Below are 21,808 nucleotides of genomic sequence, written 5' to 3' on the forward strand. Positions count from 1 at the left end.
TGATCACGTGTTGTTCTATTCGATGTAGATGATTTCAGATCTCTTGTAGCATAGGTAGAATGATCCATGAAGCTTCTGTTGTTTGTTCCACAGTCAACAACATTGTCGAGTCTATTTCAAAATGTACTCTGTGTCATTCCTTTGTAACCGCCATTCTAGTGGCTAAGAGGAAAGCCCATGTTTCCGCCACTATAGTTGTTGTTTTGCCGATTGGTGCTGTCATTGCCATGATAATTGTGCCTCGTGAATCTCTGCATATCCATCCTGCTCCTGCTGCTTTTCGTATACCACCTATCTCACCCTTGCTTGCTCCATCTGTATTGATTTTCATCCAATTTGGTGGAGGTGTGTTCCATTTAACCCAAATAGTTGTGGTGTTCGCTCTTGATTGTCCTGGGTCGTTATTTTGTGTTGCTCCTGTTTGTTGGTGGATGTTATGTTGCATGGACCATTTGAATTCTTGACTGAGCAATATAGCTATCTGGAATGTCTATTGTGGTGTTTGGATGATGTTATTATAAACTTTTGGATTTCTCTTTAGCCAGATATTTCACAACATGAAACAACACAACGTGAATTATTTTTTGTGTGCATTCATCTTCAGGAATTCCTCAAAAAAATTTGGTGCATGCAAAGTTTGTGTTGGTGTGCCTCCTCTTCTTCGTTGTTGGTGGAGTGGTTGTGCCGTAGTTTTTTGTTGTGGTTGACAAATGGTAGCCGACAACGGGTGAGGTAGTAGGTTGATGCCATTATAGGTATTATGTTGTTCTGCATTATTGTTCATATGGGTACACACGAGTTCCCATGCCACTTTGGGTATCGGGCATTCAAAAAGGCAATGTTGGATTGTTTCCGGTTGCAAGTTACAAATAGGACATAGACTTGTGGTAGTGATATGTCTATAATGTAGAGCTGCAAATGTAGGTTGTACATCATGACTGACTTTCCAGAAGAAGAGTCTTAATTTTTGAGGGAAATCAGCTTTCCAAACCATTTTGTACCTTTGCTCCGTGGCATTGATGCAATTTGGTTGGTGGGTATTGAATGTGTTTGGTTGTTTTTGTAATAAAACTTCATACCCATTTTTTGTCGTATAGTTCCCTTTTTTGGCATGTGCCATATTGGTTTATCTAGGATTGTGGGATTTGGTATATGCATGGCTATGATGGAGTTACTGATGTTGGGTGGAAAAATCTGTTCCAGCAGACTGATATTCCAATTAAATGAGTGGGGTTCAATCAATGTACTAATCCGGTTGTTGCCTGAATTTCCCATAGCCGACGTGTTTGCATGCATGGGGATCCAGTTCTCATTAATCGTTGTTGAATTTCCATCACCTATTTGGATTGCATAATTTGCCTGCACAAAAGGAGCGATTTTAGTTAAATTTTTCCAAGCCGGGCTTGCTGTTGGCTGAGGCTTTGGTATTCTTTTCAAAATCGATTCCTGCTGCATGTATTTGGACCTATACATATTGTTGCAAATTGTATCATGATTAGTATGTATCTACCAAATCCTTTTCCCCAACAAAGCGAAATTGTGTTTCCTGGAGTTCCTTATCCCGAGGCCACCCTGCCTCACTGGTAGGTTGAGGATCTCTTTACCAATAATATGCATTTTTTTGGTTGCGGTATCATGACCCCATAAGAAATTCCTCGCAATCTTGTCTACTTTGTGGTGGACATGTGCTGGAAGGAGTTGATTTTGCATGATATGGTTGACTGTTGGCAGTAGACTTGAGTTTATGAGTAGCCATCTTCCTGCCTGGTTGAGACACTTTGCCATCCATCCTTTCGCCTTTCTTTCCAATCGTTGGAGAAGTTGTGCGAAGATTGGTGAAGAATTTCTTCCTTTCTTGAACTCTACTCCTAAGTATTTAAGAGGGTTATGGGTTGTTGGGATGTTGAAATTGGTTGTCAGTAGGGCTGTCAATGGATGTTAACGTAACGAATATTGTCTCTTCCGCTACCGCTGCCATTAAAAATTAGCGGATATCCGTTATCCGTTAAGTTCCGGCGGAAATAGGAAAATCAAAAACGTTGTCGTTACGTTGGATTTACCGGATAACGGATATTTATCCGTTACCATCCGGTACAAACAGAAAATAGGCTAAAAACACATATCAGTTATTAAATCCAACAAAACAGGTTCTAAATCCATGCCACACACACACAAAAACAGACATACAAATATTTAGATGTTCTAGGCTTCTAGCAAAAGAAAAAATCATGTTTTTTGAAAAGAAAAAGACATCTCCATGACTCCATCTCCATTTGCTGCAACAAGCCAACAACTGCAAATGCATTCCTCCTATAGGCTCCAGCTTCATATTCTCCACTGCCAGTGCCAAGTGCCAACTGTATCTGCAACTGCATCTGCAACTGCAAGTGCATTCCTTCCACCTTGCTCCTTAGTCCTGAACTTCTGCATTTTGAAAGGAAAATCAAAAGTGTTAGACATTTTAAGCTGGAAGTGTCATTGTCAGTGCAATAAGCATCTAAATTGCAAATAAAAGATTAAGATGTAAGGAAACTTACCAGTAACACAAATATCTGGCATCCAATCACCCAAACAAAGCAATGCTTCAACAAGTTCTGGAGCTAATGAACTCCTGTGATATGTGAGAACCCTTCCACCAATACTAAACATAGATTCTGAAGCTACACTTGTCACTGGAACTGCCAAAACATCTCTTGCAATCCTTGAGAGAGTTGGGTACTTTGGAGCATGATTCTTCCACCAGCTTAGGATATCAAACCTCATTTCTTCAGTGGCTGTGCCTTTAGGAAGAAATGGTTCTGCTAAGTAAGTCTCCAGTTCTGACTTCTGAACCTCAAAGACATTGTTTTCCATAATAAAATCTTCATAACCAAATTCATATGATGATGTTGTAGCTGCAGAGATCTCCATTCCAGCTGAACTCATTCCACTATCATAATAATCTGGAACTGTGGTGTTTTTTCATAAGCACAGTAAAGAGCATTGAGTGCAAGATCAAAAATTTTATAGTGACTTTGATATTGATTGGAACCATACACTCTTTTCATAACAAACTCCACCCATCTAGCCTTATACCTAGGATCTAAAACAACACCAATGCCCATCAAAGTATTACTTTCTTTCCAGTAGCAATCAAATTGCATCCTCATATTCTTGGCCATGTCTCTGATGTACTCATGCTCACTTGATTCCCATATCTTAATGCATATATTAACCTCTTGCACACTGTTATAATACAAATTTGTTGTGGGATACTTAATCCTAGCTAATTTGGTTGAAATGACATCAAACAATTCCAAACATTCACATATATGTATTCCTTGTTGCCCCTCCTGAGAAGATGGTAGTATCTTGAAGTCATTATCTAAATCAGCTAGCCTAACAAAAGCTTGTCTCAAAAAAATTGCATCCTTTAGCATCTTAAAGGTGGAGTTCCACCTGGTATCCACATCTAAACCCACATACCTTGAAGCAGGAAGCTTAACTTGGTCCATTGCACATTCAAATCTCTCTTTTCTAGCCTGACTTGACTTGACATATTTTACACACTCTCTAACTGCATCTATAAATGGAGCAGCTACTCTCATTCCCAACCCAACAATCAAGTGCAATACATGATTACTACACCTCATTTGGGACATATCCCCATTAAGAACTAAACGGTCTTTGCTATCAAGCCATTTTTTCAGATTTTCCATCATAACATTGTTGGAGCTAGCATTGTCAGCAGCTACAACAAAAATCTTATTGTCTATGTTCCAATCTAGACACACTTGTTTCACTACAGATGCTAAAAATTCTCCAGTGTGTGGTGATGGCACTAAAGTATATGCTAGTGTTTTCTTAACCAGTTTCCACTCATCATCTATGAAATGCAGTGTCACACAACAATAACCATCCTTTGTATGCTTACATGACCACATATCTGTTGTTAAACTACATTTAGATGTAATATTGTCAAATTGTTCTTGTAATTGCAGTTTGAACTCAGTTGTTAGTCTCATGATGTCTTCCCTAACTGTATTCCTAGTGTAAAGCTTAGCAGTAGGATTTAGAGACTTAACAAACTCTCTAAAATAAGTATGCTCAACTATAATGATTGGATAACTATGTTTAGCAATCATTTTGGCAACTAGTATCCTAGTAGCAACAACATCATACTTCCAATTAGCTAACTTGGTTTGAGCATTACCTGTTTTGACAGAAGTGATCTTCCTTTGTCCTTTCTGATTCTCAGGCTTTTCCATGCAGATTCTAGCATGGTAATGCAAGCGGATGGTTCCTTGTTTACTGGGAGCAGGTATCTTTTTATAACAATGCTTGCATTCAGCCATAAGTATCCCAACATCCTTCCCTTTTACTATCTTCTTTCCAATTTTCCTATCAAAATCAACCCACACATCAGACCTTACTGAGCGCAGTTTTTTCTTCTGTTCAGATATAACTGGGTCTTCATCTACTTCTACATCTTCTTCTCTAGGACGAATTGCAGGTGTAACAAAAGCAGGTGTTGAATTAATTCCAGAACCTTCAACTTGGTTGGATGCAGCAGCAGGTAAATGTGATGCAACTGACAATGAGAGATTCTGTGAAGACCCAACATGGTTTGATGCTCCTCTTTCGCTTTGGGACATGATTACTTTCACAATTTTGAAATTATGAACCCTAATTTCAGAAACCCTAATTCCTAAATTGAAAAACTGAGTAAGATTGAAATTAAACTCACAGGAAATTGAAGAAGAAAACACTAATTTCGAATCACTAATCACACTCACACAAGATTTCTATAGAGAAAACGATGATTTCTCTCTTTTTCTCTCTGTTGAAACTGAAGTGAAGAAGAAGAGAATGAACTGAATTCATTCGAGTTTCGACGATACACAAACAAAACACAAGTGAAAAACTTTACACGTGCAGTACGCACGTTAGCGGATAACGGAACTAAACCTAACGGAAATGCACGGTTCCACTACCATTACGTTAAGAAGGGATTATCGTTAACTTATCGGTATCGGATATCCGTTTACCGCTATGTTGGACGGTAGCGGTAACGGCTAACGGATTATCGGTATCGGCTAACGGAAAATCAGTATCCATTGACAGGCCTAGTTGTCAGCCAATCTTTGATACTTTGGGTTGTATTCGGGTGGTGTATGATGACTGATTTCTGTAAATTGATTGCTTGTCCAGCTGATGTAGAATAGTTGTGTAGTATTTTGTTTAGGTTCTCACATGTTTTCTGATCAGTTGAGCAAGTGATGAACAAGTCATCTGCATACACTAGATGAAGAATAGGTGGAGTTTTTGTTGATATACTCAAACCTTTCAACTTACCTTCATTTTCCAAGAAAGCCAAATTGGTAGACAAAATTTCAGCACACATAATGAAGATGTATGGGGACAAAGGATCACCCTGTCTGAGGCCCCTTTTTGGATGAATGTGACCATGTGGAGTTCCATTGACATTTATGGAGTATGTCACGGAGGTTATGCACAAAATTATATATTCCACAAACTTAGAAGGGAAGCCCAAAGATGTCAGGGTTTGTTTCACAAAGCCCCAATCTAGACTATCATATGCTTTCTTAATATCTAGTTTCATGGCAATTTTTGGGTTTTTTGTTGGAGGCGTGGATCTAATGTGATGGAAAATCTCAGTGGCTATGACTATATTATTATGAATGGCTCTGTTTGGCACAAATGCACTTTGGTATGGGTTGATCATGAATTGTAGTATTGGTCTTAGTCTATCCACCAGGAGTTTGGAAACAATTTTGTATACTACATTGCAAAGTCCAATGGGTCTGAACTCATTTGGATTGTCTGGGCTTTCCGTTTTTGGGATGAGGGTAATGTTGGTATGATCGAAAGGTGTTGCTAGCTCGACCTTCTCAAAAAAATTGGTCACCAAATTGGTTATTTGGATACCGGTGGTGTTCCAAAAAAAACTTAAAGAACTTACTTGTGTATCCGCCTGGTCCTGGAGCTTTCTCTGATCCTATGCTTAGGAGAGCTTTGTGGATTTCCTCAGTTGTGGGAGGTTTCATCAGCTGATTGCAATGATATTGTGAAATTCTTGGAGAAATGTTGGTGAATAATTGCGTATCCATCATTGTTGGTTCTGCTATGTACTGTTGTTCAAAGTGCTGCACAATCATTGTTGCAATTTGTCGTTGATTATATATCCATCTATTCTTGGTGTCTTGGAGTTGGTGGATATGGTTTATTCTGTGATTGATTGTGGCTTTGGTGTGAAAACCTAGTGTTGAGATCTCCATTGGAGTAGGCATCATGACAGTGTAGTAGCATTAAATGTGTATTTCTTGTATCTCTGTCATGTTGTAGCCAGAATCTGAATTCGTTGCCACTTGTTGTTGCGCACTTTGATTGTGCCAGTTGGATTTAGAATTCTGTTTCTCTTAGCAGTTCTGGTAAGTGACCAAACGTTTGCTTATGCCATTGCTGTAGTGTTGTGGCTGTTACCGCCATCCTGCGAAGCAGGTTTGGAGCCACCTCTTCTGATTCAGTTTCCGGATCATGTTGCTGCCATGCAAGATAAAAAGAACTCTTTCCAAACAAAACCAAAAAAAACAAAAAAAAAGATAAATATAACTCTTCTCTTCTCCAAGTTCTTCATTCTGACCTTGTAAATGTAGTAGGTATACGCAAAGTGGCAACCCCATCTTTTTTACAGAATTGAAAATTTGGCAGAAAAATAAATAAAGTATCAACAGGGTCTAATCTCCCAATCTATTTATACACTGTAAGTCTGCAATCGTGAATTTTACAAACAGTTGCATCAAAACAGGTACACATAGTATGAATAATAATAAATAATAAAATCATGTTAAGAAGCGAAGTCCAAAGTGATTGATGATGGCTGACAAAATATTTGCATAAACTTGCTGAAATGTTGAGCCATCTTCCATGGTGAAGAAGCAATCAAGAATACAAAAGAATCACTTTTATATGTTACAACCATTCACAAGAAAGATAATGAAACGCAAAACTATAAAAAGAAAAAAAATACACAAATGCTTTTTCTATCTAATTCCCTAAAACAAGCTGATACTGCTCTTCTTCTCCAGTTGATCAGCACAACCACCTGTACACCAAGAACTTTAAAAACCTTTTTTTAACTTTATTATGTTCAGATAACAGCCTACTCTCTCCCTGTACCCCCGTGTATGTGTAACCTACTCATATTAAGACATATTTATTTCACCGAAATAGCAGGCACTTAATAATTAACACCCTGCAGCTTTCAAGAAGTTATCATACGGACTCGATGCTGGAAGCTTTAAGTAGTCAGGATGATGTTGATATGCAGCTGCGCACGGCAATGGACCAGTACCAATAGGGGGCTTGGCGTGTCTGGCATTTGAATTCCTGTCAACGGCAATGGAAGAACTGGAGTTCTGCAATTTAGAATACAAAAACCATACATGTTTAGATTGATATTGGGTATCTGCATACTCTAGATAAACTGTTGGGTATCTACATGTTCTGCAATTGTTGTTTATGTTCAGTTTAATTACACAATGCATGCAACTGTGTCTCATCTAAAGGAGGATAGGTACCGTAGGGAATCCAGGATCGGATGGTAAAGTAGCTGGCTTGTTAGAATTATCATGCAAAGACTCCTCCATCGAATTCTCCTGTTTTTGCTGAGCGGTCATGAAAAAAGACATCTTTTGCTGCTTTCCCATAAGAAGGGTCTCACAGTGAAGAGCCATGTCCTTATAAGGAATGTCAGGTGTGGTGGTCACCGAAAATCTTCCAACTTGATATGAAGTCTCATAAACCTGCAATGATTTAACTTTTAGTCATAGAGAAAAGCAATACTGGTATAATCAGATAAACTATTTGGATATTAGATAAAATCAAAGCAATTGATGCAAGAAAATCAGTCAAGGATTGGAACTTGTAAAACTACTCTTAGCATATTAGATACATATGAACGAACATAACTAGTCGGAGAGCTACTAATGAAATGGCAGCATGGGTAGTTCGTACACAAGGAGCTCAAAAGGGAAAGATAAAAAAGCCAATAGCAAAGGTGATGCTCCAAAATGATGAATTTTTAAACTCAACATAGTCGTATGGTGAAGGATCTAAACTCTTAACATCCCAATTCCACGAATAACTCAAAACACGTCCTTTCTATACATGACCTACTTTCAATCATGTTCACCCCAACCACTGTTATGTTTTCTTTAATAATGAAGTCAAGAACCACTATAAATTCCAAGCATATGCAGGCAACTACAACTAGAATATCAAAGAAAACCAACGTATAAAACTCTCATATTTTCCTCCACCATTGATTCACCAGCTATCAACAAGTTTTATCTAAAGTAAACTGATATCAGGCACTTGTAATCACAATCAAACATACCGAATCTAATAGTTGATTGACACTTAGAAGGTTAGGAGACTGCATTCCAACAAATGAAGATGCATCTGTTTTACTTTCAGATGTCTCATGGCCATCTTCATCCTCGTCATCATCATCACCGATAGTAAAAGTCGCATGCGCACCCTGCTGAATATCATACCCAATAAGTATACAATTTCAAGTTGAAAAGGCCAGAAGCTGTAAAGGATAACTACCTCATTCAAAAATCTGGTTCCTGATGTGAACTGAGCCCCCAAAGGACATTCATCATCCGGCAGGAATTCGTTTAGCAACTGCTCTCTTATGGTGGACGTCTCTGCCTACACAAATATGTGAAACGCTGATCATCAAACAAACTGGTACAAATTGCTTTGTTAGAAAGTATAAAAGAAATCCAAATCGTAAAAACAAGAGTTTACATCCGACAAATTTCCCATGCCCTTCAAAACCATTGAAGCCAGAGATTCTTTAGTCTGATTATCTGTGATCTCTATCTCCGAAAGAACCTTCAAAGAAGTAGCATCATCTTCTTTAGATCCATAAACTTTTGACGGAAAATCCGATCCATTTCCAATAGCCTGTAATCTGGAATCCTGGACTAATTGTAGAAATGGATCAACCTGATACACGAAGAAAACATTTTGCATGATGTTGGTAATTAATCTGTATGCATTCCGAAGTGGAAGGAACAACATAACAGACATGTATAAGTATGTAGTAGTCAATTGACAAAAATTCGCAGCTCTGTATTAGATACATACAGTCTTATCTGTAAGTAAAGCCTTAGTACGAGCAACAAGCGGAATAATCTGGTAGGCTTTTGACATAAAGATGATCATTGACATTGCCAAAGTAAAGAGTGATCTACGACGCGATGGTTGTAGTTGACCTGTAAAAAGTATCTCAGATGTGATGAACTATGTAAAAAAAAAAGAATACAGTGATTCCTTGTAATCATTTCAGGTCTGTCACAAAGCTCACATGTTAGAAGGTTAAGGGATCACATAGAAGAAAATTCAATTCTTCATCAATTTTTAAATGTAAGAGGAAAAAAAATATTCGTGGCTAAAACAATGTTGGGCTCAAATTCAAGTAAGCAAACATCTATATCAAATGAGTGGAAGCATGAAAGAATTTTTCGAGGCTCCGAAATTCCTATGTCACAAAATTCCAGCTACAAGTAGGTGAATCATTGTAGGTAGTGGCTTTATAAGAAAATGTCTCTATAAGAACTATGCTGGTGTTGTCATAGCATTTAATTTACAGCCTAGAATATCGTCTTGTTTCTTTCCAGTTTTCGCTTTGGAGTTGGTAGTTTGACCTTCCTATCAGAGCATTCATATCTTTCTGCACTTTTTTCATGGTAGATACAGCACCCTGATGGGCTACTGTTAGTCTGTTACATGAAGATGCGGATGTGCCTCATCCAATTTAATAACACAGAAAGCCTATACAGAGAAGGCTATGATTGGTTGATGGTTACCCTATGAGGTGGTATAGTCTAGTTTAGTGTACTCTTCTGAGGTAGCCCATCGCTTTAACAAATAGCCGTGTTGCATCGTGCAGTCTGTTAGCCCTACAGCACGCTTTTTCTTTTTCATAAAACTTCTCAAGATCAGTAGTGACAACTAGTTTGTTTCGTATGGTATATCAGTAACATAACATAAGCTATAAAATGCAATGTCGATGTAAAGAAACAAGAAATTTCATGCCGACTGTATTTTAATGTTAATAATTTGAAGAAAAATGTATTCTACCTCCTCCGAGAGAAATGCTCCTCAAGGAAAATGCAAGCTGAAAACTTTTAACTACAACCTCATTGCTAGAGTTCTGCAAGATGTATTGAGAAGATATAAGAGTCGTGAAAATGAGAAAAAAGTGATTGTACATTTAGTTTAGTTATGTGAACAGGTAAGCATTTATTAAAAAAATAATTTAGGGGGTGGATCTTGAGTCAAGATTTATAATATTCTTCTAGTACATTGCCAAAAGTACACTGATAGAAAGGATTCTAATTGTGGACTTGCTCTCTGGGTTGCTCGGGCCTTTAATGTGTTACATTCTAAGTTATAAAAATTTAATACTTATTATATGCGCAATACTAATAGTATATTACGTATGAAATGCATGATACAGCAGACACAGGGTCGAGATGATATCCACCAAGTACAAAAAACAAAATATGCTACACAAAAAAAGTATTCTGTTATTTTTTTATTTTTTCTTGAGCCACATTCCCTGATTTTGAATAAGCACCAACTGCATTTTGGAAGAAGAGGCAATAATGCCATAGTAACATGAAGTTTCTAAAGCTAAGTTTAACTTTTGGCTAAAGTAAGTATTTGGAAGCAAAATTCACTGAGCCCCAATATAGTTCTAAAATAGGCAACGCATTCCAAATAAAGATCTGATAAGTTTCAAAGTCTCAACATGTAATTTACTCCTGATTTATAAGCTTCAAACTCGTGCATAAACACAAACAACGAACAGCATGGAAGAATTCACATAACATTTTAATACATCAAGGAAGAATCATTACTTACCTTGCCTCGAGAAAATAATAGAACTAGGCTATATGTATGAGCAATAGCTTCATAGTTTTCAGGTTTGTTTTCAGGAGATATTGATTGTGCCCAAATTGAGGATAGCAGAAGAGTAATCTGACGACTGCTCAATCTAAGGGATGTCTGATCCTGTGATTTATAGTAAAAGTGAGACATAATATTATGGTTGTGGCCAAAAGTCAGGATTCAAGATAGAAAAACAAAAGAATGTTCTTGAAATGGAATATTGATGGAATGGATTGGAAAAAACATACATTAGAATGTAATTCTTCCGTAGGGGAAGATGACCCTGAAGATTTTCCATCTTTGGAAGAAGCTAAGCGTGAAACATTTCTACTATAAACTCTGCTGTCAGGTGCCTGTGAACTGCTCACAAGCTGCTCGCCATTGCTATTTTGTTGCACATCTTCTGTAGTTAAAGCACTAGAAGTTTCACATTTTACCTTTCTTAGCTTCTCAAAAAGAGCAGCTGAAGAAGAAAAAACAGATACAATTCTTGACAGAGTTCTCCTATGATCAAAATAATCTGGTGCGGCAGTTGAGGAAGGTTTTGGGCAAATAGAAGATGGCACCAGAACAACAGAAAAGATACGGTGAGCTTCAACCCTTGTTTGATGGTCTACATGGACCATAGCCACAAGTAAATGGTGAAACAAAGCTTCCGGAAATGCCTACATAGATTGAAGAAATTAACATCAGGCAATAAGCACATAGATGAATAGTTACAGGCTGATGTATTCGAACTAATAAAGAAGGTACCGGACTTGCCTTTTGTTGATATGATAGATTTGGTACAGATGCTACAATTTGAGCCGTACGATAAACTGCTGAAACTGTAGTTCGGGCTAGAACTGTATTGCTAGAAATATTTTCCAGCATCACCACCATCGTGTCAAGAACGGGGCCAGCATCTCCAACCTACTTATTAATTAAAACCAAATTTCTTTATAAAGTTCTAAGTAATGAAATCAACAGATCTTAGTTTTAGGGGTGATAACGTTAAATATAATACCGTATACACCTTAAATCATGCTTAAGAAAGAAGCAGTTCTACCGATCAAAAAAAAAAGAAAGAAGCAGTTCTGCCTCAAAACTATTGATCTACAAATATCATTGAGATGAGAGATCTAAATTAGCACAGAATAGAATATTTCCCACCTTATTCACTATCTGAACAAGGCACTTGTCAACTGCTTCTTGTAGCTTTCTGTTCCACTGTGTTAAATCAGCTCCTAAGTTTGAATCATCAAGTGAGCAGTGCATACTTTTCCGCAAATGCCTCATTAAGTCAGATAGAGTACCAATTATTGACATAGAGGCCTGAACTCTTGAGTACCTAGCAAGGCATGTTGTAACATCTAAAATGTCCAGCTGCATGTCCGGTTGTTTTATGACATTCTTGTGATCAAGGTGCTTAATTAAAATAGATAACAGAAGATGTGTGTTCTGACCTGCAAGGTAATATATAAAGTGAACAAATGAAGGTGAATTTCATCCAAAAATGAAATAAAAAAAGAGAATTAAACCTAAAGCCAATAACATCTTAATTGAATCCTCTGAAATGACAAATAATCGTAAAAATCTCTTTAAATAAACAAAAATATAGTGATCAGCAAAAAGAGTGTGTATCCATAATTGGTTTTGTGGAGCCCATCGTTTGTGAAACTGATGGGTTTCCAAAATTTTAACGGGTAAATCTGTGGATGAACTAATTGGAGTTGCCATATCAGACCATTGCGGATCCTAAATCTAAGCTAAGGTAAAAAATGCTAAGTTGTTACCAGAGTTTTCCATTAGTAATTGCATTTCCAGCAAGACAGAGAGAGTAAGCCCATGTTGAGGAGACCATGTATTGCCATCATCAAAATAGCGAAACAGAGACTCTAACACACGACGTACAGTAGTAGCTTCCTTTGCTAGCTTAACCATGTTTTGTAGGCAAACTCTAGACCAAAAACCAGGGTTTTTGGAGTCTTCTCTGTTGAAAATAAGATATTATATAAACAACAAAATTTGGATCATAGGATAATAGAATGGAATCGGTTTGAAACAACTGGACCCAAGAGGACATACAAAGACACATGCATTTGACCTTTCTCGTCCACTAGCTTCTTCCAAGAACTAACCCTTTCCATGATTTCTGGTGGAGGAGAGATATGGCCTTCGGATTTAAGCACCTCTTGGACCCAATGACTATGGCTACCTGGCTTGTCCTGGTCATTATTCTCAGATGTTTTCTTAGTGTTGCCACCATAGTTGTCCAAGACCACTGAGACAACCTGACAAAGAGAAGAAAGAGGTAGTATCAATGGTTGAAGAATTTACAGCTATTCCACAGCATATTTGTTGCACACGTAGCCCAAGAGAAAATTTCCTTACTCGCTAGGTATACACACACACAAGGGGACAGAGCTTGAGGCTCAAAATAGTGCTTCCAATTACAAGTATATTGCCTTGCATGTTATATTCTGAGTGATTCATAGATATGTTCTTCTTTTTCCAAAAAACACTTAAGCAGAGGTTTGTTACACGAAGACCGGGTAACTAGGTGTAAACAAAGAAAAATTCCCTGCCACCCAGATGCAAGTTATATTTGGACCCCAGACTCTTGGTACAACTACCAAGTGCCTGACAAACTCAACTATTTAACACTAGCAAATAATCAAAAATGAGTTATAAACACGATATTCATATTGAAAGCAAAAGTATGTCAGTGCGGATGACATGCAAAATTTCCAACTAGAAAATAGATGATAAGAAACAGAACATCTTAAGCAGTTAGATAGTTCACTTACAGAATCAAATTCAGACGAAATGTGAGAATGTTCACCCATGAACCAAACCTGGTCATCAAATAAAGCACAACCACTATCAGTGCAATGAAATAATATTATCAGTTGCACAACTAAGTGTAACAACAACAATGACTACTCATGATGGACAAACTGTAAGAAAAAACCATATGGGGGAAATTGCTTGAGTAAAATGTCACGCCTGGTGTTCTTCTGATGACACAAGTCACAGCAGCTTACATTGTAGCATTACAAAAAAGAAAAGAAAAAAGGACAAACTTATATAACTATTTAAGAATTGGTACAATTCAATTGTATATTCAAAAGCACAACTAAATGAACAGTATTAAGAGTCTGTGTTATATTGTTCTATTATAACACAGGGAGTTTACATTGGCATTTCGTTAGTTGGCAACCTGGCGATGTATAGAGATAGATATATAACAATAGGAGTACACAATATATAGAAATAAAAAGTATCTACCAGGGAAGAAAGGGCTTGGAGTGCAGCTGCACGTATCTGTAGAGCTCTCTCATCCTCCCCCACTTCTTGAGCAAGCTGACAGACTTTCGGAATCAAGCCTTCTAAGTTGAACATGTACGTACCATCTGTCTGTCACAGTTCAAAAAAAACATTAATCTAATGTTGAAGAAATAAACTATGAACTAGCTATTAAATCTATAATAGATTAATCAGATTATATTGCAGTAGAAGTGACTACTTGAATATGAAAAAGCAACGTAACAGGGCTACACCTGGCTGTTTACAAAATCAAAAAGAGTCTGGCACCCTATAACCAGCATTTCATCCTGACGAGTTTGGTCCAGCAGAGTCTGTATGACAGTTAATAAGCTACTTGCAAACAACGGCCTGCAAAGCACATTGTTGGAGATTGTGAATTCCGACATTCTAAAAAAATCGCAGCCAGCAACACAGCAATCTCTAAAATAATGGGGAAAGTAGTAAAATTGATATAGATATCAACCTCAGTAAGAAAACAACTCACATTTGCTCCTTACAAGAAATCAGCAATTTTCTATACACACACATGACCACTTTTACGGTTCGAAACTGTTCTGTCCTCAATTCCTTGTAGCACCTTTGCTCAAGAGAACTTGTTATCTGCCAATGAATTTCAATCCTTTTTTTAGTAAAGATATGAAATAAGAAGAGCTTATTTGTTGGGCAACTTGCAGAGCAATGAAAGGAATGGCTATTAGAAACTAGGAGCGCACTGCTCTGCCTTGGTCAAGGAAAAGGTGGGCAAACAAGTGAAGTTTGCCTCTGCTGATGTGTTGTATTACTAAATACAAGCTTGCCTCATTATATGAAAGATAGAACCAGGGTCATAAGGTTTCGGCAAAATCTCACTTTTGCATTAGCCTGTTATAAGATTCTGAAGTAAACAAGTACCTTTGGAATACGTAAAGGATTTTTCATAGCGTACTCACACAACTTGCCAATCTTCCTGTCATTGGGTTCTTCATTCTACAGAATTGAGAAAACAATCCCATCGGTAAGACACCATGACCAAGAATAAAACATGCAATAACCTAGTTCCTTAATATCGGCCACACATATTGATTAGAACGCATATCAAACATATCAAGAAGATACTAAATTAGAACTTTTTTCTTTCTGAATTAAATTAGAACAACTGTAGTTACAACCAGAGAGTCAAAGTTCAAACTTACACTCGATCACATAGCAGCTTACAAAGATATAAAAGGTTAGGAAGTGCTAACCGGGATGACACTACACATAACTGGTTTTGGTCCCCCTCATGAGTTTACTTAGAAACTGATGTATTGATGCGAACGGAAGAGGTGAAAACGGAAACCAAGTCTACTTATATAATGAAAAAATATCCGTCACAAATTAAACATGGTATATCCCAAGTTACACCAACTATTTATAATAATAGCAAAAACAAGATAGATCGTGCGTCCTAACCTAATAGGACTAGACACTAGCTACTTCTTCAGCAACTGCAAACAAGAAATCAATGAGTTATTGCAAATCGCCACCCAATTCTTAAGAGTTGGGATCTGCTTCTATCCTTTATGAGTTTATATCAGTGAAATATAATCGTTATCAAAAGAAGTAACATATCGAACGGGTATAGAAGTAAACTTTCAGACATAGTAGTACTGCACCGATTATGCATCGCCAGTTGAAACGTTTCTCGAAAAAAAAGAAAAAAAACTTCTTACAAATTTCTAAGGTAACAGTTGAAACTTGAAAAGGTCAGGGAATTACTTGGAGTTGATCGTAAGTTTCTTGTTTCATGAACAAAATAATCCAATTCCTAGACAAAAGCAATGTGGGCAGTTTGCAAGGAACTCGACCACTAACATGAAACCTTGAACAAACATAATTGGCAGCCTATTCATATAATCAAAATGCAAGATTATAAAATTCAATGTCAAAGGTATCTAAACCAATACAACAGAAATAAACTAACCGGAGAATGTGGGAAAATATCAGCAAGCAATTTCTTGTATCGCTTAAGAGGTTGTCGAGACCTTGGCCTCATTGCAGGACATAAATAACATAGATTCCCACACGCCGGCACAACGTCTCTTGATATAACACCCATCATTGTTTCTAAAATACCGAAATCAAAAGTTCCCCTTCGATCAAAGCCGGAAAATGGCCACCACAATCAAAATCAATAAAACAAATTCAGATTCCGGGACCAGCCTGCAAAATTCAAACACATTTACAAAATAAAAAATTTACCCTAAATCGGAATAAAATTGAATCGAAGAATGGAATTGAGAATGAAAAGTTGAGACCTCGAATCGATCGCCGCCTGGGGAGGCAGACGTGATGGGGGGCTGGAACTCCCTGGAAACAAATTATGCACTGGATATTAGTCAAAACTCAAAAACACCCCGAGAGACTTTCTAATTAGTTTATATTTATCAACTTCTCCGCCGGCAATGAAATTTTCAAACATTTCATTTCATTTCATCTTGATTAACTCATCCATTCATGCGTTGGAAAACCTCCAGTTCCGTATTTAGTGAAAATTTATCCTACAATTTACCGAAATTGCCATTTCATTTTCAACATTGTATTATATATTCTTGATCACATAACGGTAACAAAGTCAAACTGGTCGTGCCTAAACGACTTCGAATGTGATTACTCTAACCAATTCGAATTCCTTTTTCCCGTTAAAATAGAACGCTAAACACTCTCCACCATTTAACTCTAGTTAGTCCTTTTTCCACCACATACCCATCTATTGTAAAAATATGTTTTCAGATTTTGTTAGTCTATGTTTTATCCAATTTCTATCAAAGTCAACTAATAATGAAAAAGGAGATGAAATGAAAAAGGGATGATGAATATGCCGGGAAATTATAACCGATCGGTGGTGCCGCCACCACCACCGCCTCTTTTAAATCAAAGAGAAATTAGGGAAGCTATGTATAATCAAACAACAGTAGATCAGGATTGTCATTATGCAACAGGGAGTACATTTGCTGCTGCAACTTTATTTATTTGTTTGTTCCTCTTCTTCATCACCAAATTCTTTAATATGTTGTTAGTACCATTACAGCAACCTCGTCTCATCACCGAACTAACGTACGTATCATCGATCTCTTTTCTAATTTATGTTCATCATTTTCTTATATATACAGATATATGCCAAATTGTATACATATGTTGAGCACCGTTTGATTAATGCAGGTGGGATTAGTAGTAGGAAATCTGGGGTTCATGACACAATTACTGGAGATGGTGATTCCACAATTGGTTAGTTCATTTGCAGAAATGGGTATGAGTTGTTACTTGCTAGTTTTAGGCTTAGAAATGGATCTGGCATTGTTAGCCAAGAAACCAAATCGCGAAGTTATCGTAGCATACACTGGAATCATCTCTACATTCTTAATCACAAGTACAGTAACACCATTTATAAAATTAGGAAAAGATGCTAATACGATCGGGTTTATTGTCTCTCTTTCGATAACCTTAACTGGTACTTCTTCACCCGTCTTAACTCGCTTAGTTACTGATTTAAGAATTAGCAGATCGGATATTGGACGACTAGTAATCGGTGCGGGACTGCATACAGATATGGTAACGATGCTACTAGTTTCGATGTCTTTGGTTTTTCATCCTTACAAATCGAAGAAAAACGATCAAATGAAACTCAAAGAGGGGTTGCATGTAGTTGTCGTATTGGCTCTTATTATAGTGTTTCTCTCGACTGTATTGCCTATTTTTGTAAATTGGTTAAATGCGAGAAACCCAGTTGGGAAACCCATGAAAGGTTCAGATCTTGTTCTATTTGTTGCTACAATGATGATTCTATGCACTACTGGACCTACAATGGTTGGTTATAGTCCTACCATGGCGTCCTTCTTGATCGGGTTAGCGTTTCCAAGAAAAGGGAGATTGTCGAAGATGATGATTAGTAAAATCAATCAAATTATGAACTACGTCATGTTCCCGCTATTTTTTATCTGGATTGGTGCATTGGCTAGTTTCCGTGACCTGAGACCTGATGAGAAATTCATATGGCTCAAGTTACCATCTTTATACGCAATCGTTACGATAGGAAAGGTTTTAGGAGCTCTTCTTGCTGCGTATCCTATTAGGCATCCATGGACCTCCGAACATTCCATCTATGATCAACATAATGGAATTTTCAAGGGGAAATAAAGCAACAAGGATTGGAGTTTATGTTACAGATATGATAGAAATCAATGACTGTAATTCAACGATATTTGTTCCTGAGGTGGACGGTAGTTTAGAGAATGCAACAATGGCCGACGAATCAGTGGTGTCCTTGAGAGAACAAATAACAAATGCGATCTTATCATACGTAGAGGAAAGTGGTAAAGGGATCAATGTACAACGATTACTTGCGATATCGACATTTGCTAACATGCACCAAGACTTGTGCAATTTGGCTGAGGCAGTGCAGGCCTCGCTGCTTATCTTGCCATTTCACAGGAACCAGAGACCTGATGGAAGGATGGATGGAGTTAAACATGGGTTTAGATATGTGAACCGCAAGGTACATGATATTTATGTAGTCTCTTTAGTTTATTTATTACTAGACTAGAGCACTGACCATGTTGGGAAATGGTTATGTGCATAACAGGTTCTTCGACAAGCCCCGTGTTCAGTAGGAGTGCTAGTGGACAGAGGTCTTGGAAGGATTCAGAAAAGATCAGCGCCAACGGCGGCATACATAGAAGTTGCAGTTGTTTTCATCGGAGGAAAAGATGATAGAGAAGCATTATACTATGCATCACGTGTAGCACAACATCCTGGTATTAATCTAACAGCCGTTAGATTTTTAGAATAAACGGATACATCGAAATCATCAACAAGAAAACATAGAAGAAAATTACGTTCAGTGATAAAAATGGAAGAAGAAGAAAGAAAACTTGACGATGAATGTTTTACAGAATTTTATGAAAAATCAATGTCGCGTGGAAGAATAGGATACCTTGAAAAGCATGTTATTGATGCCAAAGGTACAGTCTCGACGTTGAAATCATTCGAAGGACATTATGCTTTGTTTATTGTAGGAAGAGGAGGTAGAGTTAATTCGATATTAACGGCTGGGATGAGTGATTGGGAAGAGTGTCCTGATTTGGGTCCAATTGGAGAGATTCTTGCGGAGTCTGATTTTTCTCTTACGGCCTCTGTGTTAGTTGTTCAACAACATTGTTTAGATGGACTTGAAAATGAGTTTACAGTCATGTCAATCTGAAAGGGTTCATCTTTTTTCTTCTCTTTTTGACTAGTTGATGTAGTTTGATAATAGTGAACGATATTGATTGCTTAGATTAAGATGCAGCTTGTATCATGGTGTAGATATGGACGCAACAACGTATACTCATAAAATTGTCTCAAAAGATAATTAGCTTTCGCATAATCCCAGATTAAGCAATTATTGCATGTTAATGTATCATAGAGCAGTTCTTATGGAATGAACAAACTTGGAGTTTGTTCATTTTGCTCCCACTATAGAATGAACAAACATGAAAAATCGATGTTCAAATCAATGTATTTGTTGATTTGAACATCGAGATGGACAGCCCAGCGCGCGCCTGTGGTAACGACGGGCGACCTTGCTACGAACGCTGGCGGTTGAAGAAAAAACGTCAGCATTTGAACATCGAACGCGCGGCATGACGTAAAGCGCCAGCGTCCGTATTAGAAACGCCAACGGCTAAAAGATCTTGTGATCCAACGGATACATTTTTTGAATTCTATAAATACTCCTCATTTCAACTCCAAATTCACACATTCTACACATTCTTCACTCTCAAATCATCTACAAAAATGCCTCCCAGAGTTCCTGCTGTTAGATTCACTAAACAGGATTTAGCTATTTGTAAAACCTTTGTTTTTCACATACAAGATGTTGTCATGCGTAATGTAGCCGATTCGACGTTGACTTTCTGGGAGAAAGTTTACAGAATGTTCACCGCTGAAACTGGGAACATCCATGGGCGTGATTCTCATGGATTGCAGCATCGTTTTAGTGTAATTAGTATGAATTTATTGGAGTTCACGGCTTTACTAATGGAGAGTCACAAAAATAAGCTCAACGGTGAAACCGAATATGAAGTGGAACCCAGAACTCTAGCGATGTGGCAACTAACTCACCGCGGTCGTCCTTTCGACTTCCATGCTTATTCCAACACTCTTAAGGCGCTCAACAGATACAATCCCCTACTCTAGGAATTCCACCACCCGCCGAGAATTGACGCCTATCTAGTAGTTGTTTTAATCTAATGTATTTCTTTTATTTTCATGTATGATGTGGTGGTTGTTCAATGCAGTCTGTTTTTATTTATGATGTTAATATTGATGGTGCAATTTTTAATCCAGGAACAATTTAAATTACTGACGTGCAAATGTGAAGATTAATCATAATAACATAATACCATAGTGAATCGATTTGCCATACAACTTCAATCAGCCCACTCCACCAAAAAACACCTGGGACATTCCCATAAATGCCTTCCGTTTGTGTCTTCTTCAGAAGAAGTCCGAAAATGCATAAAAGTCTTGCAACCGGGCTTTGATCATCCGCTGATTCTCTGTGGACAATGTTTGTATTCGTGATCTCCATATCCACAATGCTTGCAGTGTAATAGCTCCTTCTTCAATTTGGCTTTAAGTTTGAAGTTTTTGCAGAGTGTTGCAATCTTTTCTTCTTCTTCTTTTTTAATCTTCATAGCATCATCTAGCATATGTGGTTCCTCTGGACAATTGGGATCTTGACGTTGCAAATACCTGAGCTTTTCTGGTTGTGATTCAATCACCATTCTGATGTGTGAACAACCTTCACGCGGACACTTTGAATACATCCAAGGACATTGCATAAGACTGTGGTTATCCATGAAACATAATGGACAAACCTCTTTTGCTTCGACACATAATATTTGCTTCGCTTTGCCTTTAGAAAACATGGTGGATGTTGAGAAAGAAATCGGTTGGTTTGGTTTAGAATAAAACCTAGTGATGTATTTACAACAGAAAATAGGCGTTGGTAATTCAAACGGGCGGTTTTAGTAAAGTCGCCAGCGCTTTTACTTCAAACGCCGACGGAAAAATTTCCAACGGATCCCTTTTCTTTCTCGAACTATAAATTTCATTCCTCCCATCTCCAAAATCACAAGTTCTTCTTCTTCTTTTTTATTAAATCTCTCTCCCTCTTTGACAGAAATGTCTGTTAGAAATCGTGGTCCCAAGTTTACTCAAGAATAGGATATAACTCTATGCAAAGCATATTTCTTTCATAGGGTAATCGCTGGTGTTGTTATTTCTCATGACGGTTCTTTTTGGGAGAACGTTTTTCAATATTCGTCTCACTGACGGGAAACCCAGGAAACCGAGATGCTCGTCGATTGCGTGCTCGTTTTCATTCTATTAGGCTTGAAGTCCAGCCATTTCTTACTCTGGTAATGGAAATTGATCGATAAAAGTTCGTCGGTGTAACTGATGAAGTGATCCAAACAGATCTTGATAATTGGGAGGAAGCTCACGGTAAACCTTTTCGTTACGAAGCGTG

At 37.6% G+C, this 21,808-nt stretch overlaps 2 protein-coding genes across 6 annotated transcripts; one reads left to right on the plus strand and one right to left on the minus strand.

Moving 5' to 3' along the window:
• Nucleotides 1–6,847: 6,847 nt before the first annotated feature.
• Nucleotides 6,848–16,808, minus strand: LOC113323013 (protein EFR3 homolog A-like). Of its 4 annotated transcripts, none has more exons than XM_026571239.1 (20): nt 16,554–16,808; nt 16,220–16,458; nt 15,169–15,243; nt 14,762–14,877; nt 14,511–14,625; nt 14,239–14,367; nt 13,758–13,805; nt 13,036–13,241; nt 12,744–12,940; nt 12,121–12,413; nt 11,731–11,880; nt 11,217–11,633; nt 10,942–11,091; nt 10,156–10,228; nt 9,160–9,287; nt 8,818–9,018; nt 8,614–8,718; nt 8,399–8,545; nt 7,581–7,805; nt 6,848–7,418 (listed from the first exon to the last, which is right to left on the minus strand). In XM_026571239.1, exons 2-20 carry the CDS (start codon nt 16,355–16,357, stop codon nt 7,248–7,250), a joined length of 3,084 nt encoding a protein of 1,027 aa, XP_026427024.1. In that variant the 5' UTR covers nt 16,358–16,458; nt 16,554–16,808; the 3' UTR covers nt 6,848–7,247. The 4 variants fall into 4 exon arrangements, with proteins under 4 accessions (XP_026427024.1, XP_026427025.1, XP_026427027.1 ...); XM_026571240.1 differs by having other exon boundaries at nt 8,399–8,542; nt 16,554–16,806; XM_026571242.1 differs by lacking the exon at nt 16,554–16,808 and adding an exon at nt 16,015–16,117 and having other exon boundaries at nt 16,220–16,341.
• A 268-nt stretch (nt 16,809–17,076) lies between these two features.
• On the plus strand, nt 17,077–19,662 carry LOC113323760 (cation/H(+) antiporter 28-like). Of its 2 annotated transcripts, XM_026572104.1 has the most exons (3): nt 17,077–17,352; nt 17,458–18,790; nt 18,878–19,652. In XM_026572104.1, exons 2-3 carry the CDS (start codon nt 18,398–18,400, stop codon nt 19,082–19,084), a joined length of 600 nt encoding a protein of 199 aa, XP_026427889.1. In that variant the 5' UTR covers nt 17,077–17,352; nt 17,458–18,397; the 3' UTR covers nt 19,085–19,652. The 2 variants fall into 2 exon arrangements, with proteins under 2 accessions (XP_026427889.1, XP_026427888.1); XM_026572103.1 differs by having other exon boundaries at nt 17,458–19,662.
• Nucleotides 19,663–21,808: the final 2,146 nt, after the last annotated feature.

Source organism: Papaver somniferum, chromosome 11 (genome assembly GCF_003573695.1).
Source record: "Papaver somniferum cultivar HN1 chromosome 11, ASM357369v1, whole genome shotgun sequence".
NCBI classification, from domain to species: Eukaryota; Viridiplantae; Streptophyta; class Magnoliopsida; order Ranunculales; family Papaveraceae; genus Papaver; species Papaver somniferum.

What these genes read in the sequence shown, in the direction of transcription:
- LOC113323013 (XM_026571239.1), bottom strand. Translation starts at nt 16,357, where the DNA reads ATGATGGGTGTTATATCAAGAGACGTTGTGCCGGCGTGTGGGAATCTA. An exon ending in ATATTTTCCCACATTCTCCG is followed by an intron (nt 15,244 to 16,219) that starts GTTAGTTTATTT and finishes TCAATTCTGTAG; the next exon opens with AATGAAGAACCCAATGACAG. An exon ending in CTTTACTTACAGATAAGACT is followed by an intron (nt 9,019 to 9,159) that starts GTATGTATCTAA and finishes TTCGTGTATCAG; the next exon opens with GTTGATCCATTTCTACAATT.
- LOC113323760 (XM_026572103.1), top strand. Translation starts at nt 17,488, where the DNA reads ATGACACAATTACTGGAGATGGTGATTCCACAATTGGTTAGTTCATTT.